Source organism: Monodon monoceros, unplaced genomic scaffold (genome assembly GCF_005190385.1).
Source record: "Monodon monoceros isolate NGI ecotype Baffin Bay Population unplaced genomic scaffold, NGI_Narwhal_1 Super_Scaffold_21, whole genome shotgun sequence".
Lineage (NCBI taxonomy): Eukaryota > Metazoa > Chordata > Mammalia > Artiodactyla > Monodontidae > Monodon > Monodon monoceros.
Window position 1 is genome coordinate 35,740,317 of NW_021703778.1, and position 20,298 is coordinate 35,760,614.

General features: G+C 45.1%; 1 protein-coding gene across 9 annotated transcripts in view; it reads left to right on the forward strand.

The window, feature by feature from the left end:
• The window catches only part of HOMER2 (homer scaffold protein 2), a 98,893-nt gene that overhangs the window by 72,375 nt on the left and 6,220 nt on the right, over positions 1-20,298 (forward strand). For all 9 annotated transcript variants that reach the window (XR_003795889.1, XM_029237743.1, XM_029237739.1 and 6 more), the window contains exons 4-8: positions 6,672-6,764; positions 11,782-11,888; positions 15,757-15,913; positions 17,938-18,048; positions 19,230-19,310. Coding sequence is in view for 8 of the 9 variants with exons in the window: in XM_029237743.1 (XP_029093576.1) it covers positions 6,672-6,764; positions 11,782-11,888; positions 15,757-15,913; positions 17,938-18,048; positions 19,230-19,310 (549 nt within the window). In the remaining variant the exon portion in view is untranslated. The remainder of the gene's footprint in view (positions 1-6,671; positions 6,765-11,781; positions 11,889-15,756; positions 15,914-17,937; positions 18,049-19,229; positions 19,311-20,298) is intronic.

Below are 20,298 nucleotides of genomic sequence, written 5' to 3' on the forward strand. Positions count from 1 at the left end.
GATATTGTGCAGCGGTTCAGGTAATGTAATAGGCGATCATGTAAGTGCGTGGAAGTATTGTCGTATCGTTAACGTCAAAAGTAGCTAGAAAAGCAGATGTACAGTATTCTGTTTCTTAACGAACATGTGGAGCGGCTGCATGTGTACAGATAGGAAAAAGTCAAAAATTTATATGGTTAGTGCTTATCTCTGGGTGATGGGACTCTAGGTTTTAAAAAGATATTTTTTCCTAAATTATACTTAACTAAATGTACAAGCATGTGTGCTTTTTTTATAATAAGGGGGGAAATATGAGAAAGCTTAAGACTTGGAGAGAGGGGCTTTTTCACCAAAGGACGGTCATCTTGGCACCTCGCTCAGTGAGGACTGCTTTCATTCCAACAGTTGGAGGCTGTGAGTGGAAACCTCCCATCCTTCTCCCAGGGCGCCCTGGATTGCTTCCAGTTTTTCATGATTGTAGTTAATGCTAGGATTAACATCTTTATATTGAAGGTCTTTTTTTTTTTTTTTTCATATTCCCAATTATTTTTGAAGAATAGTTTCCCAAAAGTGATCTCACTAGGTCAGTGGGTAGGAACGTTTTTTTCTCACTTACGATACATATTTCCAAATTGCTTCTCAGTGGGGCTGTACCAGTCACAATGCTGCCAGGAATACCTTTGCCAGCACAGGATATTATAATTGTTTTTAGCGTTTGCTAATTCAGCAGGCAAAGAATGGTGCCTCAGTATTTTGCTTTGCATTTCCAGCAAGGCTGAACGATCTTCTCTATAAACTGTTTACTTGTTGTATTTTTTTTTTTTTTGCGGTACGCGGGCCTCTCACTGTTGTGGCCCCTCCCGCTGTGGAGCACAGGCTACGGACGCACAGGCTCAGCGGCCATGGCTCACGGGCCTAGCCGCTCCACGGCATGTGGGATCTTCCCGGACTGGGGCACGAGCCCGTGTCCCCTGCATCGGCAGGCGGACTCCCAACCACTGTGCCACCAGAGAAGCCCTACTTGTTGTATTTTTTATTCCTGAATTTTGCCATTTATCTCTCGGGGTTTTCATATTTTCCTTTTCAATTTGTACAAACTCTTTCTGTACTAAAGATAATGGCCCTTTTTCTGTTGTACTGGCCTAGCTATAGATATTTCCCCCACTCTGTTGTTTCCCTTCTGATTTAGTTTTTTTTTTTTTTTTCTTTTTATATTCGAAAGCTTTGAATTGTTAGGCAGTCAAGTCTGTCACTTTTGTGATTTTCTTTTGTTTCTTACAAGTTTAGAAAATTACCCTCTCACCCCTCAAGCAGAAGTCTGATGAATGTTCAACTCTGCTTGCATCCAGATTAAAAAAAAAAAAACTTACCCCTTTAACCCATCGTTGATTTGTCATGCTACTGGTTCGCCTAAGGATTTAAATTCATTTCCCCTCAGTTTACCAAAATTATCTCAATCATATTTTTGAATAATTTTCTCCATTAATTTATGATTCCTCCTTTGTCATAGCTATTTTTTATATAAATGGTAGGGCCTATTCCCATAATGCCACCTCTTTTTAAATGATTATTTATTTACCTAAAATGTATCTGATAGAGCTTATCCTACTTCATTACATTTTAAGCTTATTTTCTGATAAAAAATTCTTTTGATTCTCACCCATTTGAATATAAAACGAAATCCCCTACAGACTCAGAATTCCTTTGAGGACAGGAACCAAGTCTTTCTTGGGTATTTCAGTGTACCCAGCGCAGTCCCTAGCACATAGAGATAACTAGTTAATACTTTTGACTGAATGAATTCACCCTTTTGTGGCATTCTTTTACTAAAGTTCGTGGTATTAAGTCCGGTCAAGGCCAGAGAAGCTGTGCTTCTCTCTCTTGAACCCCTATCTTACACCCAGCAAAGCCCCATCTCTCATCCTCCAGTGATCCGTGTATTAGTACCCACATTTCATATATAAAGAAACCAAGGTACAGAGCAGTTCATTTGCCTGCATTTGAAAGGCTGATAAGTGTCAGAGTTGGGCATCTTAGCTAAGGTAGCAGTTAAGCAGGTAAATCATAGGGCCCCGGAGTGTCCAGCACTGGCTTCAGATGGCCTGTGTTCAGTCCCAGTGTGAACTTGGCCAGTGTCGAAACCCATCTGTGCCCCATTTGTATACTGACAGTAGTAAGAGGACCTCAGGGTAGCTGTGAGTACATAGTAAGACTGTACATTCTAACCGAGTGTCTTATCTCATCCCTAGGAGTCGAGAATACATGTCCTTTTCTCCCCTTTTTTGAGATGTTCTAGGCTGTTACCGTTCACAGGCGTGCCTTGGAGATATTGTGAATTTGGTTCCAGACCACCGCAATAAAGCAAATCTTGCAATAAAGCAAGTCACACAAATTTTTTGGCTTCGCAGTGCATGTAAAAGTTATGTTTACACTCTACTGTAGTCCGTTAAGTGTGCACTAGCATTATGTCGAAAATAACAATGTATATACCTAAATTTAAAAAATACGTTGTGGCTAATAATTGCTAACCATTATCTGAGGCGTCACTGAATTTTAGTAACAGCAAAGATCACTGATGGCAGATCACCATGAAAGTTTGAAACATTGTGAGAATTAGTGACACGGAGACATGAAGTGAGCAAATACTGTTGGAAAAATGGTACCGATAGACTTGCTTGATGCAGGGTTGCCACCAGCCTTCAATTTGTAAAAAACACGGTATCTGTGAAATGTGATAAAGTGAGGTCTGCCTGTGTAGTAGCACTGTCACCTTGAGGTCCTACAAGGATGTGTGTTTTGATGTATGTGTGACAGTTGTTCCTTGCCCCTCTTTTGTAACTGAGAAAAAGAACAGCTAAATAGTGAAGCTGAGGAGAGCTGTAAAATCAGAACTTGTCGCCTGGGCCCCTCATTCTGTATCTGCTATTCTAATCCTCAGGCCTTGTCTTTGCCTTAAAGGTTCCCATGGCCTGTTTTGGAGTTAAAGCTTTTAGAATTTTCTTTTAAAGAGGAAGTGAGTACAATTCTATTTTAAGGTAAGGGCATCTCTTTGCAAATGGAAAATCCAATCAATAAGTGTTTAGCAACTGCTGTGGACAAGACTCTTGGCATTCTTATAAACACACGAAAGTAACTGGATATGTGGATGATTGTGTGGAAATCAGATCTGGGCTCAAGTTCAGGTTTATTATTTACTAGCCATGTGACCATGGGCAAATTTTAACCTCTCTAAGACTCCATTTTCTTTTCAGGAAACTATACATAAGAATTCCCATCCTAGGGACTTCCCTGGTGGCACAGTGGTTAAGACTCCGCACTCCCAATGCAGTGTTCGATCCCTGGTCAGGGAACTAGATCCCACATGCGTGCCACAACTAAGAGTGAGCATGCCACAACTAAGGAGCCTGCCTGCCGCAACTAAGGAGCCCACTTGCCACAACTAAGACCCGGCACAACCAAATAAATAAATAAATAAAATATTAAGAAAAAAAAAGAATTCCTGTCCTACAGAGGATGGAGAGGAGCAAACAAGAGAATGTCTGTTAAGAAGCCATTAAACTCCTTACCTTGTAGATGTGCCTATGCTGAGGGTCTAGGGGAAGAGGGTACTAAGTAGGCCCACCCAAGACAAAACTGTGGGACACCTGGAGGGGCCACCATGATGGGTGCCAGGGGACAAAGAGAGAAGGGCCCATTGGAACTGAAGGTTTGTGCTCTGGGCTGAGTCTCCAAGAGTTGAGCTGAGGGTCATCCCAGATGTTCAGGGTCAGGTAGGAGGAGACAGACAGAATGGAGGCCCCCAAGCTCCATCCAGAGGCAACTTGTTCTATCAAAGCCCGGCAGGGCTTTATTTGCTGACTTCTTTGCCACTATCTCCTGCTACCCAAGTCTCGCCCTCTATCTGATACATACACAGTGTTCACACCGCAGCACCTAACCTAGGGCATGGCCCAGCTCACGGTGAAAATTTTTGTTTGCTGAAGGTGTGAATGGTGCTCAGACCATGTTTGTTGACTGAATAAGCATGACCCTGGCTGATGACATGTCCAATCTAGTTTACAAGCAACTTCGAATAAGACCCTGAGAGAAAGAGACCCTGACAGGCACAAGGACAGGCTGTAAAGAACAATGCTTTTGGTTTGGGAGCCTGGTGAATTGAGATGCTTGTGGGAGACAGCCAGCCCCACCTTCCTAAGCACAGCATGGGGAGACTCCATTAGCAGGTGTGTCTACTGAGAACCACATGCATTACCGTTTTCTTCAAATCACGTTTGACTTTTAGTTGATAGTGGGGCACAAAAACATTTAAGATCATACCTTTTAAAAGTTGCATCTTTTAATGTCTTAATAAGATTGAAAGACCTTTATAGTGCCTGCACAAAATCTCTTCCGGGATAATGTTCATATTCCAAGTGATGCTCTATCTAGTTCCTAGGTTGATCCAATCAGTAAAGCTTAGGAAGCAGAAAGATGGGGCAGAATACTCCCAAGACACTTACCACAGTACCTTCTTAGGTCCCTAGGTTTGGCCTGTACTTTGACATGATTTTTTTTCAAGTGGGCGTAGGTGTGCAAATCTGGAACCCAGAGCTCATTCATTCACTGAACAAACTTATTTGTGCCTGCTCTCTGCCAGGTGTCAGGGGAGGGTGCAAAGAGGAAAAGCGTGGACCCTGCCGTCAAGGAGTTCATGACATGATGTTTTTACTTACGGGGCCCCTAAAAGGAAGGCGGGTGCTTTGTCCATCCTTGCTAGACCTCACGTCTTTTAAGCAACAGGTAATGTGATTTTTCTCTGACAGCTCTAGGTTGGTTAAATGAAGCCCTGTAGCTGTGGCTTTATTTACAGGCCTGTGGGAGCAACACAGGCCAGCGTTGCCACACTGACCTTCTCTGCCTCTACTGGGTGCTTGGTTGACCAACGGCTATCACCCGGCAAGGTTTCCCAAAGCAGACCATTGTTGTTGGCTTTGTGAAGCACTCAGAGGGCGGCCTGTGCTCAGAAATAGAGTTCTCAGCAAAAGCCACAGAATTGTTGGTGGCCTTGCCACTTGGCCAGCTGTTTTTCGTTTCTCAGCAACATTTGGCTCTCTCTTGCTGTGTGATGTCAGCATTAGCTATCATAGAATGTTCTCTGTTCAAACAACGTATTAGCTGATTAAAATCAGTTGCCTTGTCAGTGACTATAAAGCAGTGATTGATATGATTGCCCTGGGATTTTAAAAATTTTTTTCTTTTAAGAAAATATTAAAACATTTTTGAAAGCAGAGAGCATAGTATAATGGGCACCCATATGCGCATCACGTAGATTTAACAGTGAACACTGTGCCACATTGCTTCATCTGTTTTTATTGCTGCTGAAGTACTTTAAAGTAAATTACAGACATCGAGACATTTCACGCCTAAATACTTCAGTGTTGATCTCTAAAGAATCACGTTCCCCAACAACCAAAACATCATCAGCACTTCTAACAAAATTAATAATAACTCCTGGACTTCCCTGGTGGCGCAGGGGTTAAGAATCCACCTGCCAATATGGGGGACACGGGTTGGAGTCCTGGTCCGGGAAGCTCCCACATACCACGGAGCAATGAAGCCCGTGCGCCACAGCTACTGAGCCTGCGCTCTAGAGCCCACGAGCCACAACTACCGAGCCTGAGCGCTGTAACTACTGAAGCCTGCGTACTCTAGGGCCCGCAAGCCACAACTACTGAGCCTATGCGCCACAACTACTGAAGCCCATGCGCCTAAAGCCCGTGCTCCACAGCAAGAGAAGCCATTGCAATGAGAAGCCGGTGCACTGCAACGAAGAGTAGACCCCGCTCGCCGCAGCAACGAAAACCCAAAGCAGCCATAAATAAATAAATAAATAGATAAATAGATAAATAAATAAAGTAACTCCTTGGTGTCATCTTATCCAGTCCATGCTCACATTTCCCTCCTTGTTGCCCAGAAGTCTTCTACTTGGTCTGTTCAAAAGAGGACTCAGTCCTAGGCTACACGTTGCATTTTGCTGTTTTATATCTTAGGCTTTTAAAATCTAGGACTGGGCTTCCCTGGTGGCGCAGTGGTTGAGAGTCCACCTGCCGATGCAGGGGACACGGGTTCGTGCCCTGGTCCGGGAGGATCCCACGTGCCGCGGAGAGGCTGGGCCCGTGAGCCATGGCCGCTGAGCCCGGGCGTCCGGAGCCTGTGCTCCGCAACGGGAGAGGCCACAACAGTGAGAGGCCCGCGTACCGCAAAAAAAAAAAAAAAAAAAAAAAAATCTAGGACTGTTCCTTCTCAACTTTTTGGGTGTTTTTGTTTTTCATGACATTGACTTGTAAGAGTTCTTGGATTTTTCAATAGGGATTATGAAGTTTTTCGTGGATTCCTTTTGCACTATAGCTAAGTTTCTTTTGTTGCATTTGTATTGGGTGCTGTTAGCCAGAGGTATGTGTTTTTAATATTTTGCCATCAAATCTAGCTTCAGTATCTTAGAAATTCGTTCAGATCTGACCTTGGCCAATAGTGGTTTTTTTTGGAAAAAGCATTCATTATATTCATTTCTTTTTAATCTCAAATAAAATCCTTCTTCTGGATTTATACAGGATTTATTGGCTTAAAAGGAATGCAAAATAATAAAGGTAGGTTCTGAATATCAGCCATGTGTAAGGTTAAGGAAATCCCTAATAATTCTTCTTCACGTTCAGTTTGCAGAGAAATTCCAGGAGGTGAAAGAAGCTGCCAGACTAGCCAGAGACAAATCTCAGGAGAAAATCGAGACCTCGAGCAATCATTCCCAAGTAAGTAATTTGTCCGTAAAATGAATGACTATAATCAGCGATTGAGACTCTGTTCCTTGTCACTTTTGACAAGAAATAGGAAATTTTCGCAGTAGGGCATTTTGAGAACTTTTTCAACTATTAGCCTGCTCACAGTGAGATGAATGTGACATGTAAGAGACTCTTGAATTTTTCAGGATGTGGTGATATATTTTGGATGGAAAACGTTTGATGAGATTAGAGTTAATGCATGTCCCTGGTCTGGGATGTCCTCTGGTCACGGTTTAAAAACCAATGCCAATGGGCTTCCCTGGTAGCGCAGTGGTTGAGAGTCCGCCTGCCGATGCGGGAGATGCGGGTTCATGTCCCGGTCCGGGAAGATCCCACATGCCACGGAGCGGCTAGGCCCGTGAGCCATGGCCTCTGAGCCTGCGCGTCCGGAGCCTGTGCTCTGCAACGGGAGAAGCCACAACAGTGAGAGGCCCGTGTACTGCAAAAAAAAAAAACAAAAAAACAATGCCAAGGTGAAGTGTTTTCTTTCTGTGTTGGGAGGTGAGGTCTGCGTGAAGGATGCTCATGGACAAATGCAGGTACCTGTGCCCATGACAGAGAAAACTTGATCGATGCCAGAGAGTCCTCGTCTGTCTCCCTATTATAACAAAGTCAGGTGAGAGGTGGTATTCCAACAGCTCTGGTTTAGCCAACGTAAATGTGGCTTTGCCAGGAACTGAGTTATCTGTCTACTTAAAAGTGTGATAATTGACTAAAAGGGACCTATTTTAACCTGAAATAAAAATACCTGCCTTCCTGACGTCTAGATTGGGGTGTGTAGTGGGAGGTGGTATTCCAAGAGCTCTGGTTTAGCCAACGTAAATGTGGCTTTGCCAGGAACTGAGTTATCTGTCTACTTAAAAGTGTGATAATTGACTAAAAGGGACCTATTTTAACCTGAAATAAAAATACCTGCCTTCCTGACGTCTAGATTGGGGTGTGTAGTGGTAGGTGGAAACCTTGACCTAGTGACATAGTTATGTGTAGAGAGACAGGGAAAGGGAGACCTGACGAGACGTAGGAGCTGGGGTCTGGGATTAGGGATAAGCATGATGTAAATGCAAGGCAGCCAGGGGTCTCCCTGCCTAGGGGTGAGGTGCACAGTGGGAGGAACAGAGATGCACTTGGAGGTACTGTGGAGGACCTGAAATTCTGCATGAGTGGATCATTCTTACTTAATTATTTATTGTTGGATAATGGGAAGACACTGGAGATGTTTTATGGCTACTGATCAGGAATTGCCATGAAGGTTGCATGCGGGTGGTGAGGAAGTCAGGGAGGAGCTGAGGGCAGGAAGATCGGAGAGGAGGCTGTGGGGTGGAGAATGGCCAGGCCAGACCAGCTATGGATGGATGTCGGGACAGCTTGTGGAAAGAGAACAGGAGGCGTGGGCATTCCTGAGCAGTCAAGATCAACACCCTAGACTTGGCCGTCAGCAATAGCTGAAGCTGAATCCTATAAAAGATGCCCCTACGGATTTATGGAAATGAATGTGTATTAGACTTCAAGTGGGCAGGAACTTTCCTGAATCTTTGTAAATAATCTTTAATGACATCTAAATGATACTGTTAATTTAGTATACTAATTATTGTACTGAGTAATCGCTGAGGATCTGTAAAATTGGGCACTTGAAATGGTCCATAGTCTAAGGACTTTCTCTGTGTTTTTTTTTTTTGGAATGCTAAGAGTATTATACAATAAGAGTTACCAAAGATATTTTGTTAATGTTTTGGTGTGTTTTTTCCTAATATAGCTTTCCAGTATATTTTTGTGTTATTCTTTTTAATCTTCTTTTAAAAAACTTATTTGTTATGATCCTTTCCTTGTGTTTTCAAATATCCCTTTTGAAAACTATTTTAATGGCTAGCTAGTATTCCAGTGTTTGTATCACAACTTATTCCATTAACCTCCTACAATTTGGGACATCGGTGTTGTTTCTAATTTTTCATTAATATAAATAACACCATGCTAAGCATTCTTGCACACCTTTTGTGCATTTGATGGTTTCTGCAGGATAAATTCTTGAAGTGGAAGTATTGGGTTAAGGGTAGGACTTTTTTTTTTTCTGGTCAACAATTTTTTTTTTTGGATTTTATTTTATTTATTTTTTATACAGCAGGTTCTTATTAGTTATCCATTCTATACATATTAGTGTATACATGTCAATCCCAATCTCCCAATTCATCCCACCACCACCACCCCCACCACTTTCCCCCATTGGTGTCCGTTTGTTCTCCACATCTGTGTCTCTATTTCTGCCCTGAAAACTGGTTCATCTGTACCGTTGTTCTAGGTTCCATATATATGCGTTAATATACAATATTTGTTTTTCTCTTTCTGACTTACTTCACTATGTATGACAGTCTCTAGATCCATCCACGTCTCTACAAATGACCCAATTTTGTTCCTTTTTATGGCTGAGTAATATTCCACTGTATACATGTACCACATCTTCTTTATCCATTCATCTGCTGATGGGCATTTAGGTTGCTTCCATTGACCTGGCTACTGTAAATAGTGCTGCAGTAAACACTGGGGTGCATGTGTCTTTTTGAAGTATGGTTTTCTCGGGGTATATGCCCAGTAGTGGGATGGCTGGGTCGTATGGTAGTTCTATTTTTAGTTTTTTAAGGAACCTCCATACTGTTCTCCATAGTGGCTGTATCAATTTACATTCCCACCAACAGTGCAAGAGGATTCCCTTTTCTCCACACCCTCTCCAACATTTGTTGTTTGTAGATTTTCTGATGATGCCCATTCTAACTGGTGTGAGGTGATACCTCATTGTAGTTTTGAGTTGCATTTCTCTAATAATTAGTGATGTTGAGCAGCTTTTCATGTGCTTCTTGGCCATCTGTATGTCTTCTTTGGAGAAATGTCTATTTAGGTCTTCTGCCCATGTTTTGATTGGGTTGTTTGTTTTTTTAATATTGAGCTGCCTGAGCTGTTTATATATTTTGGAGATTAATCCTTTGTCCGTTGATTCGTTTTCAAATATTTTCTCCCATTCTGAGGGTTGTCTTTTTGTCTTGTTTTATAGTTTCCTTTGCTTTGCAAAAGCTTTTAAGTTTCATTAGGTCCCATTTGTTTATTTTTGTTTTTATTTCCATTACTGTAGGAGGTGGATCAAAAAAGATCTTGCTGTGATTTATGTCACAGAGTGTTCTTCCTATGTTTTCCTCTAAGAGTATTATAGTGTCTGGTCTTACAGTTAGGTCTTTAATCCATTTGGAGTTTATTTTTGTGTATGGTGTTAGGGAGTGTTCTAATTTCATTTTTTACATGTGGCTGTCCAGTTTTCCCAGCAAGGGGTAGGACGTTGTTTTTTTTTTGTTTTTTTTTTTTGCGGTACACGGGCCTCTCACTGTTGTGGCCTCTCCTGTTGCGGAGCACAGGCTCCAGACGCACAAGTTCAGTGGCCATGGCTCACGGGCCTAGCCGCTCTACGGCATGTGGGATCTTCCCGGACCGGGGCACGAACCCGTGTCCCCTGCTTCGGCAGGCGGACTGTCAACCACTATGCCACCAGGGAAGCCCAGTAGGACGTTTTGAGAGCTTTTGACACACACTGCAAACATCCCTACAGAAATGTACAATTGTGACTCCCACCAGCAGTGAATGAGAGCATTTTTCCCTCCCGTTCCCTCCCCAACAAAGCTTTGTTGATTTGACAGAAGAAAAATGTACTTTATTGGCTTTTTAAATTTTGTATTTCTTTACTAGTGAGATTAAATTTTTTTGTTTATTAATTCTATGTATTTCTTCTTCTGTAAATGTCAATTGCATATCCTTTCCATTTTTTTGTGTTCATTTCCAAGAACTTTATTTTTTAACATGGTTAGTTTTGAATATATGCAAAACTAGGCAGGACTGGGTAAATGAACCCCCATGGATCCATAGGTCAGCTTTAACAATTAGGACTCTATGACCAATGGTTTCATCTACACCCCCCTCTCCCTCCGTCTTTGTTTTAAAGCCAGTGCCAGACATCATTTCATCCATAAATATTTCAGAGCGTCACTCTCAAAGTTGAGGACTCTAGGGGTTTTTTAGTATAGGAATAGTATTAGCATTTTTGTTTTTAGTATGCATTGAAAATATTTCCCCCACATTGTTGCTTACATTCTGATATAGTTTATGGCACTTTTTTGTGATGTAGAAATTTAGACATACGTCATTCCCTTCTTGTCTTTCCTTTGCCTTTATTCTTCTTGGACGAAATAAAATCTTTCTAAGATCTTATCCAAGACCAGATGAGGTTTCACCTCCATGTAGTATGGTTTATTACAGCAAACATTTCAGAATATTCATAACATTGCTAAATAGTCGCGGACACCCATATCTGATTCCTGTTTTGTTTTTTTTTTTCAAATGAGTGTGTTCATCTCTCTTAGCCCCGGGATTTTTAAGGCATCTCAGCTTCTTATACTTTTTCTCTTAACTCGTTCACTGTTTCTTATTATAAAACCCTCCTCCCCCCTTTCTTTTTCTTTTTTTTTCTTTTGGCCATGCCCTGCAGCATGTGGGGTCTTTGTTCCCCAACAAGGGATTGAACCTGCGCCCCCTGCATTGGAAGCACGGCGTCTTAACCACTGGACCGCCAGGGAAGTCCCTAAAACTCTCCCCCTCTTTTAATCTGTGGCTTCTGTCCTGTGTTATTTAAGGAGATCAGGTATCCGGGCTTGTTAGGTTTACCTGTAAAGTTTGAGTGAAAAGGTTCTGCATAATGGCCCGGTATGCTGTCTTGTGGGTAAAATGCACAGACTGTCTGGACTCCAAGTGGAGTCTCCACGGATAGTCTTGTTATTAGTCTGTGGACTTGTCAGCCTTTACTGCATTCTGGTTGGATGCGTTGGTTCTCCCACACTCATAACCACACAGTTCCTCATCATGCCTGATTTGCTTCTGCTATGAGGACAAGCGATAAGGTGTGCAAGTGATTCAGTCTGGCCAGGAACCTGGGTGTGAAACCCCATCTTCCACTCAGGCATCCAGCATCAACGGAACGGACGATGAAAAGGCATCTTCTGCGGGTCCTGCCAACACACACCTCAAGTCTGAGAACAACAAGCTGAAGATCGCTCTGACACAGAGGTGAGCATGTTCAAATCCAGGTGCTGTTGTCTCCCAGGTCAGCACTTCCCTGCAGCCTTTCCCATTGGGCAGGGTTTCAGGAATTTGGGAAAGGAGACTGGGTCCTGCTCAGAGCGTCCAGTCTTGACTCCTGGCCAAAGGAAGACCAGCTGCCTTCATGGTTGTTCTCTGTGCACATCAGCATCTATGTGTGTGTGTGAGAAAGAGAGAGGCGTCCCTGTGCTTTTTTTTTTTTTGCCATGCCGCGAGACTTGTGAGATCTTAATTCCCCAGCCAAGGATGGAACCCGGGTTCCCTGCAATGGAAGCATGGAGTCCTAACCACTGGATCACCAGGGAAGTCCCTGTCCCAGTGCTTACATTTCATTTTTTTTGGGGGGGTGGCCCGTGCCATGCAGCATGAGGGATCTTAGTTCCCCAACCAGGGGTCAAACCCGTGCCCCCTACATTGGGAGTATGGAGTCTTAACCACTGGACAACCAGGGAAGTCCCTGTTTTGGTTTTTGAGAAGCCAAATTTATCATTTATTCATATATGATAACACTGAAAAACATATTAAAACCTAAGAAACGATCTTGAAAATAAAATCTCACAAAAATCAGTAGCTTTTCTATATACAAACAAACATCACATAGACTATATATTTGAAGAAGAGATTTCCTTTACAATATGAACTAGAACCATAAAATACATGGGAATAAACTTAAGAAATGTACAGGATCTTTGTGAAGAAAACTCAAATGATTTTGAGGGCCATACATGAATAATTCAACAAACAGAAAAAGTCTATTGGGAAGTGGTAGGAAGCCTCAATATTTTAAAAAGTATCAATTTCCCTTAAATCTACAAATTTAACACAACCCCCATGACGATATCAACAAGATTTTAACTTTTAATGACTGTACTAGCTGTGCTTATGTTTTCCTTGTTTTTTGTTGTTTGTTTTTTGCGGTACGCGGGCCTCTCACTGTTGTGGCCTCTCCCTTTCGGGAGCACAGGCTCCGGACGCGCAGGTTCAGCAGCCATGGCTTACGGGCCCAGCCGCTCCACGGCATGTGGGATCTTCCCGGACCGGGGCACGAACCCGTGTCCCCTGCAGCTGCAGGCAGACTCTCAACCACTGTGCCACCAGGGAAGCCCTGTGCTTGTGTTTTCATATCTTGAGAATGTGGCCTGTTTCCCAAAGGCTAGGCTGGGTCTCACGGTGTAAGGCTGGCCCCATGAGCACCTTCAGAACTGCTGTCTTTGGGGGTCATTCTGCTCACCTGGCAGGGGACTCGGCCAGCTTCCCCCAGCCTCTCTGTGGCTGAGAAGCTGCTTTCCTCAGACCTGCTCCGTTTAAGAACTCTATCATATTAATTCCCCCATTTTACAGGTAAGGAAACTGAGTCCCAGGTGGTACAGTGAGTCCTTGCCCAAGGTCACATGGCTGGTAAATCTTCCCAGAGGCACCCACCTCTGCAAGCCAGCCAGCCAGCCTGACCAGTGCGTGGAGCTTAATTCCTGTGATCTGACAGGAATTAAGGAATTCCAGAAAGAACATAAGACCCTTAGATTCAGCCACCTTCTTTGGACCCTGGGTTTTGTCAGATACTTCAAAGGACAAAACTGTGACCAGCCTCTTTTACTCATCGGGTGATCTTGAAGACTATTTTTGGTTGAGTCACAGTGGGCTGCCTGGATGAAAACATTCCACCCCTAAAAATAAATGTTTTTAAATCCCAGTTGAATGGATGAGTGAATTACAGGAATGGGTGTGAAGCCATTTCCGGAAATCAGCTCAATCATTAACTCTGAAATTAATCACATAACAATATTTTGCTATGTTTTCAGTCTGTGGTATTTGAAACCAAAAGTATATATTTTCCAATCACAGTTCTAGGACCTTGAGGTGGATGAAAGATAATGCAGATTATTAAAATACAGTTGTATTTACTTTAAAAAAAAAAAAAAAAAAAAGCCTTTAGAGACACAGCTCTCCTCAGCCAGGCAGTATTGATTAGAAGCCAAAAACTTTCTTTTTTTTTTTTTCAGAGTGGCTAAGTCTGAGGTGGTTTTTTTTTTGTTAATTAATTTTTATTGGAATGTAGTTGCTTTACAATGTTGTGTTAGTTTCTGCTGTACGGCACAGTGAATCAACTATACATATCTCTCTTCTTTTTTGGATTTCCTTCCCATTTAGGTCACCATACAGCACTGAGTAGTGTTCCCTGTGCGATACAGCAGGTTTTCATTAATTATCTATTTTATACATAGTAGTGTATATGTGTCAGTCCCAACCTCCCAATCCATCCCACCCCGCCACCCTCACCCCCTTGATAACCATACGTTTGTTCTCTACGTCTGTGTCTCTATTTCTGCTTTGCAAATGAGTTCATCTCTACCATTTTTCTAGATTCCACATATAAGCGATATTATGTGATATTTGTTTTTCTCGTTCTGACTTATTTCACTCTGTATGACAGTCTCAAGGTCCATCCTCGTCTCTACAAGCGATCCAGTTTTGTTCCTTTTAATGGCTAATATTCCATTGTCTGTATGTACCACGTCTTTATCCGTTCCTCTGTTGATGGACATGTAGGTCGCTTCCATGTCCTGGCTACAGTAAACAGTGCTGCAGTGAACATTGGTCTCCAAAACAGGAAACAAAAGAAGCGTTGAATGGGACCGGCAACTGAGGGCAACCTGATTCCAGTTTGTTTTTTCAAACTTCACTGATCACAGAGGATTATCATGTGGTTTGGTGGTAACGTGGAGGCGTCCCTCAGACCTGAGGTGACCTAGGGTCGGCCAGGGCTCCCTCACACATCCTGCTGTTGGAACCCCAGTTCTGCCCTCAGGGGACTCCCAGCCCCTGTCTCCTCTGTCCTCAAGTCCTCAGCTCTCAAATCTGGACCCAGGCTGTTTGTTTAAACCTGGGGTTGTTGGGCTCCAGAGAGGGGGTGTCAGGAGCTTGTTGAAAGTGTCCGCAGCTTTCATGAGAGTGTCAGAGGGCCCGGGGTCCACCCCAGCACTTCAGAACCTACATTCCTGAGGCTCATTTCAGGAACGAAGGGACATGGGGCAGGAGAGAACAGTCCTGCGGCCAGGGGTCAGTAGGGAGCAGACTGGGGAGGGGTCTCTACCACAGTCTGTGGCTTCATTCTTAGTTTCTTTTTTTTTTTAATTGAAGTAGAGTTGATTCACAATGTTGCGTTAGTTTCTGCTGTACAGCAAAGTGACTCAGTTATACACACACATATATATATATATAATTCTTTTTTATATTCTTTTCCATTATGGTTTATCCCAGGACGTTGAATATAGTTCCATGTGCTATACAGTAGGACCTTGTTGTTTATCCATTCTGTATATAATAGGTTGCATCTACTAACCCCAAACTCCCAATCCATCTCTCCCTCAGCCCCTTCCCCCTTGGCAGCCACAAGCCTGTTCTCTTATGTTTGTGAGCCTGTTTCTGCTTCATAGATAAGTTCATTTGTGTCATATTTTAGACTCCACATAAGAGTGACATCATATGGCATTTGTCTCTGTCTGACTTACTTCACTTAGTAGGATAATCTCTCGTTGCATCCATGTTGCTGCAAATGGCATGATTTCATTCTTTTTTATGGCTGAGTTCATTCTAAGTTACATCTCTTCCTTCTCTGAGAATTCTGTTCTCTTCTAAAGTGATGCCTTGAGAAAATCACCCAACAAGGCAGCGTGTTCCCACTAAAGGGAGGTGTCAGGCCCACTCAGCACGTGGTTCTCGCTGCCAGGCCACCGGTGGGAGAGGGTGTGGCCCCGAGGCATGGGCTGAGGGGGGGGAGGGCAGCCGGGTGGACGGTGCCCACCCTCCCGGTCACCGCCTGGCCCCCGCCCTGCAGCGCCGCCAACGTGAAGAAATGGGAGATCGAGCTGCAGACCCTGCGGGAGAGCAACGCCCGGCTGACCACGGCACTACAGGACTCGGCGGCCAGCGTGGAGCAGTGGAAGAGGCAGTTCTCCCTCTGCCACGACGAGAATGACCGGCTCCGGAACAAGGTGGGGAGGGCCGGGGTGGCCGTGACCTTCCTCTCCCCACTGCCTCCCACTTGGCCTTCGGTCCCATGTCCCAGGGGCAGGAGGAAGACCCGCTGCTTCTCCCTTTGTCCTCCCCTCCGCCTCCCTGCCTGCCTTAGTGGGAACGCTACTACGTACAGAACTGACTGATTACCTTTCCTGAACCAAGTTTTAAAATTGCAATCGCAAAGGAGAAGAGAAATCAATGGGAGATTGCAGCTTTGTCTCTCGCAAAGATCACCCTCTGATGCGAGCTGTGGGTTGGCCTTTCGTGGGTGGCCTCCCTCTGGCATTTTCTGTGGTTCCGTGATCTTCGGTAGAGAAAAGGGATCCAGAGGGTGAGTGAAGAAAATAGATTCAGGAGATGGTGAGGCGTGATTGCTCAGAAACCCTGCTTCCCTGCAAACTGCTCTTTCTAAAAATGTGAGATAGGCAGCAAGGAAAGGAATACGGCCCTTGACGTGTGAGGTGGGCGGATGCGGACGGGCCTCGTGTGCCCTCTACCCTCCTACCCTGACATGGGGGCTTTTCAATTTTTTTCAGAATTCACCCACGCCCTTCCCTGTCATTAGTCTCTCATGCTCTGGAGTTGGGCTGAGTTGATGCGGTTGTTTTAGGGTTCCCAGGTGAGGTCCTGGGGTTGCTGTGCTGTTTTGCTGGTCAGCACTTTTATCCCACAGTCGGTGAACACAGTCTGCTCCGTAAATGCAGGATTTCAGGGTACGGGTCGCATTGAGATTGGTACTCGCTCCCCTTGCCCCCGTTTATAACCCGCCCACCCGTTCTGAGTGGAGCCCCTGGGAACCACTCCCCTACTTCACGTCTTACTTCGGAGCAGGTGGCATGTGAAACTGCCTCGTGTCGTTTTTTCATAAAGTGCTGATGGTGAGGGGCGCAGGCCAAGTGCTGACTCTGCACCTTCCCTTCTGAGGCTGGGCTGATCTGCTTGGCAGAGGGATTGATCGCCCTTTGTTTCTTTTTCAAAGGGCAGAGCTGAGTTTCTCACTTTGCATCTGAGTGTAAGAACCAAAGAGCCATGTGGGGGGTGGGGGGGGCGTGGAGGAAGTGCGTGCAGTGGAACCTACTCCCCGTGCGGAGCGTCAGCTTCCCTGGGCGGGAAGCACTGGGAACTTGATTCCCAGGGCGGGATGTGGACGTTGGTGGGATCTCCGGCAGCTCCTGTGGCTGGAGGTTCAGATCCTGAGGGCTGGTGCAGGTCACCTCTAAGAATTGTCCTCATGTTGACCCCCTAGTGCCCTGCACCCTGAGGACTGCCGCTGCCTGCTTGTGGGGAACCCCATCAACATGGTGCTCTTGTGTTACTTGCTGGTTACACCCCTGCCGTCCACTCTGCACCCATGCTTTGGCCCCTGGGAAATGCCCAGTGTCAGAGGTGTCAGGCTTGGGAAGGAGAGAAAGATGCACTCTGGGGATGTACCTCAGCCTGCACTTGTCATCTCTCCAGGAAGAGGCCCACGGGCCAGGTCCCTTCTGCGTGCATCAGTGGGGAAAGGTCATCTTGATTTAAAACGTTTGAAATGTCATTGAGTCCCAGTTGGTAGCCACTGTCCCACAGAGTTGCTCGGTTCCCTACCCTGCTTGCTTAACCCCTTGAAAAGCAACAGAATCATTCAGGGCATGATTAAAATGACAGTCATTCTGCAAAGAAGCAGATAGATTCATGGGACGTCTGGCCCCGACTTGTGACAGATCCTTAAAGCAAACCTAAAGCTACCGTCCTGTGACTGTGAGAGAAAACCAGAGGCCCAGAGCATACTGAAGCCAGGTTTTGTGACTTCTGTGGCTTTGTTGGTGTTAAATGAGGGCATCCTGTGCCCGCAGGAGCAAATAGCCCAGGGGGAGCCCCGTGGAGTTTGTCTGTAGCCACAAGGAAAAATTTATAAGTGGGTTAATTTATGGTTTACTTTAAAAGAGCTGTGGTGATCTTTTGTTTAATGACTACAGTAAACTGGCATCCCTGCTTTAACATGTGATATTCATTAAAGATTGACGAGCTGGAAGAGCAGTGCAGCGAGATAAACAGAGAGAAGGAGAAGAATACCCAGTTGAAGAGAAGAATTGAGGAGCTGGAGTTGGAACTCCGAGAAAAGGAGACGGTGGGTCGTGGGGCTCCGAGCGGTGCTGCTTGGCGTCCCCTGGGCCTTGGCGGGTGATCTCCACCCAAGGACACGGCAGGCAGCTGTGGGGCATGTGACCAGCCCTGGCAGCTGCCCGGATCTCAGCACAGAGACAGAGCCAAAAGCTACACCAGGGCACAGATAGTCCAGAGCAAAGGCCTGACCATTACCCTCTGCAGCCTCCTTGTTGTACTTATTCTGTAATCAGTCACTCAGGTCCAAGAGGGAGCTGAACATTTGCTAAAGCACTCGGAAGCTTTCATAGGTGGTCTTTTATCAGAGTTGTGTTCTGCCGTCAACTTAATGCAGCGAGAACCCCCTGTCACACAGTCATTTATTTTCTGGGGGACAGGACAGCTAAGTACAGCAAGTCCCCTACCCACGAACGAGTTCCACTCCAAGAGTGCACTTGCCTAAGTCCAGTTTGTTTGTAAGTCCAACAGAGTTAGCCTAGGTATGCAACTAACACAATCGGCTGTATCCTACTGTACTGTAATAAGTTTATCATACTTTTCACACAAATAATACATAAAAAACAGACATAAAAACCAAAGGAAACATTTTTAACCTTGCAGTACAGTACTTTGAAAAGTGTAGTAGTACCAGCTGCATCACTGCTGCTTCTACGCTTGCTTCCGGACATCCTGGGCATGAAATAAAGATACTGTAGGACTGTACTCTATACAGTACTGGACAGTAAAGTACACAAACGCACCACCACTTGTAGAGGATGCTCGCACGTGACGATGTACGCCAGACACGTGAACTGACTTACATGACTGGACATGTGAACGCACATTTGCATCTTTGAAAGTTCGCAGCTTGAAGGTTCATATGTAGGGGACTTACTGTATACAGAGGGTGGAGACCATGGGCAAGTTACCAATCCTCTCTCAGCCTCGATTTCCCCATCTACGAAACAGGAATCATACTTCTCTTTTCATGGTGGTGTTCAGCCTTCATGCATTAATTCATGGAACATACTCAGCCTTTAGAATTACCTCATGTGTTAAGTATAACATCATCGCCATTATTATTTACGCAGACAACACAGGTTCCGAAAGCTGCTTCCATTATTGTATGCACGAGTTGGGGATTTTCAAGAATACATTTTATCTGACTTGCTTTCACATTCTTTTTCCAATTTCTGTCTCCTGTAGGAGTTGACAGACCTCCGAAAACAAAGTGAAATCATACCTCAGCTCATGTCAGAGTGTGAATACGTCTCTGAGAAGTTAGAGGTAAGGGCGGGGAGCACGTCCACCTGGGCTCAGATGAGAAGGCATCCACTGTGTTACCCATTTCTCCGAGGCCTCTCCCTTTCACGCCTGGCTTGGTAAAGAAGAGAGACTTTGTATTCCTAGAAAGCCAGCGTAACTACACGGCAGATGCCAGCTTTCCTCCCGGGTGCAGACTCAGCAGTGTTTGTCTTCTGTTTTTTCCACTTATACGAAGGTGTCCTGTGCATAACCATAGTGTAGGTGACTGTTTCCTGCCCACAGAAGTCCCTACAGAACCACAGAAGGGTGCGAAGCAGGGGACGGAAAGGAGGGCTGAGAGCCTAAGACCCAGGGGCTATTGCACCTCCCCAGCCGGTGACCTTGGACAGGCCCCCCCCCCCCCCCCCCCCCCCCCCTCCCCACCCTGCTGGCTTCAGATTTCTGATCCACCTGCTGCATTTCTGAAGGAGCATTTTCAGGTCCTCCTTCACCTCTGAGGTTCTCCTCACTTCGAGAGCTCTTTGTTCAGGTATACAACCTTGGTATTAGTAACTGGTTCTTGTACACCCATTCAAAAATTCTCATTTTGTGCCCGTAAGATGAAAGCTCTTATTTGGACTCACAGCGGTCCCGCCATTGGGAGCTTCAACGTCTCCATGGCAACACCACGGGACGGACAGAGCACAGACCTACTGTCCCTGCGTCTGGCATGGCCAGTCCTCCCTCGCTGACGGCCAGAGGCTGGCCTGGGGCCAAGGAGGCCTCGCCTTCTCAGTGGAACCGGGAGAAACAAGTCACTCTTCCATTTGTGCTATTTCTCACTCTCTCCCAGAATGGAACCCAAAGGGGGCCTCTGCTGACCACCCTGGGCTTGGGGCTGAAAACCCCATGTGCTGGGATTTCAGGCTTCCTCTGCTGGGCACTTTGTGAAAGCATCACTTAGCACCAGGCTCCCTTGGGCAGGATGCTGAGTTCTGTGTTCTCTGTGGGGGCATCGTATTAAGGCGAG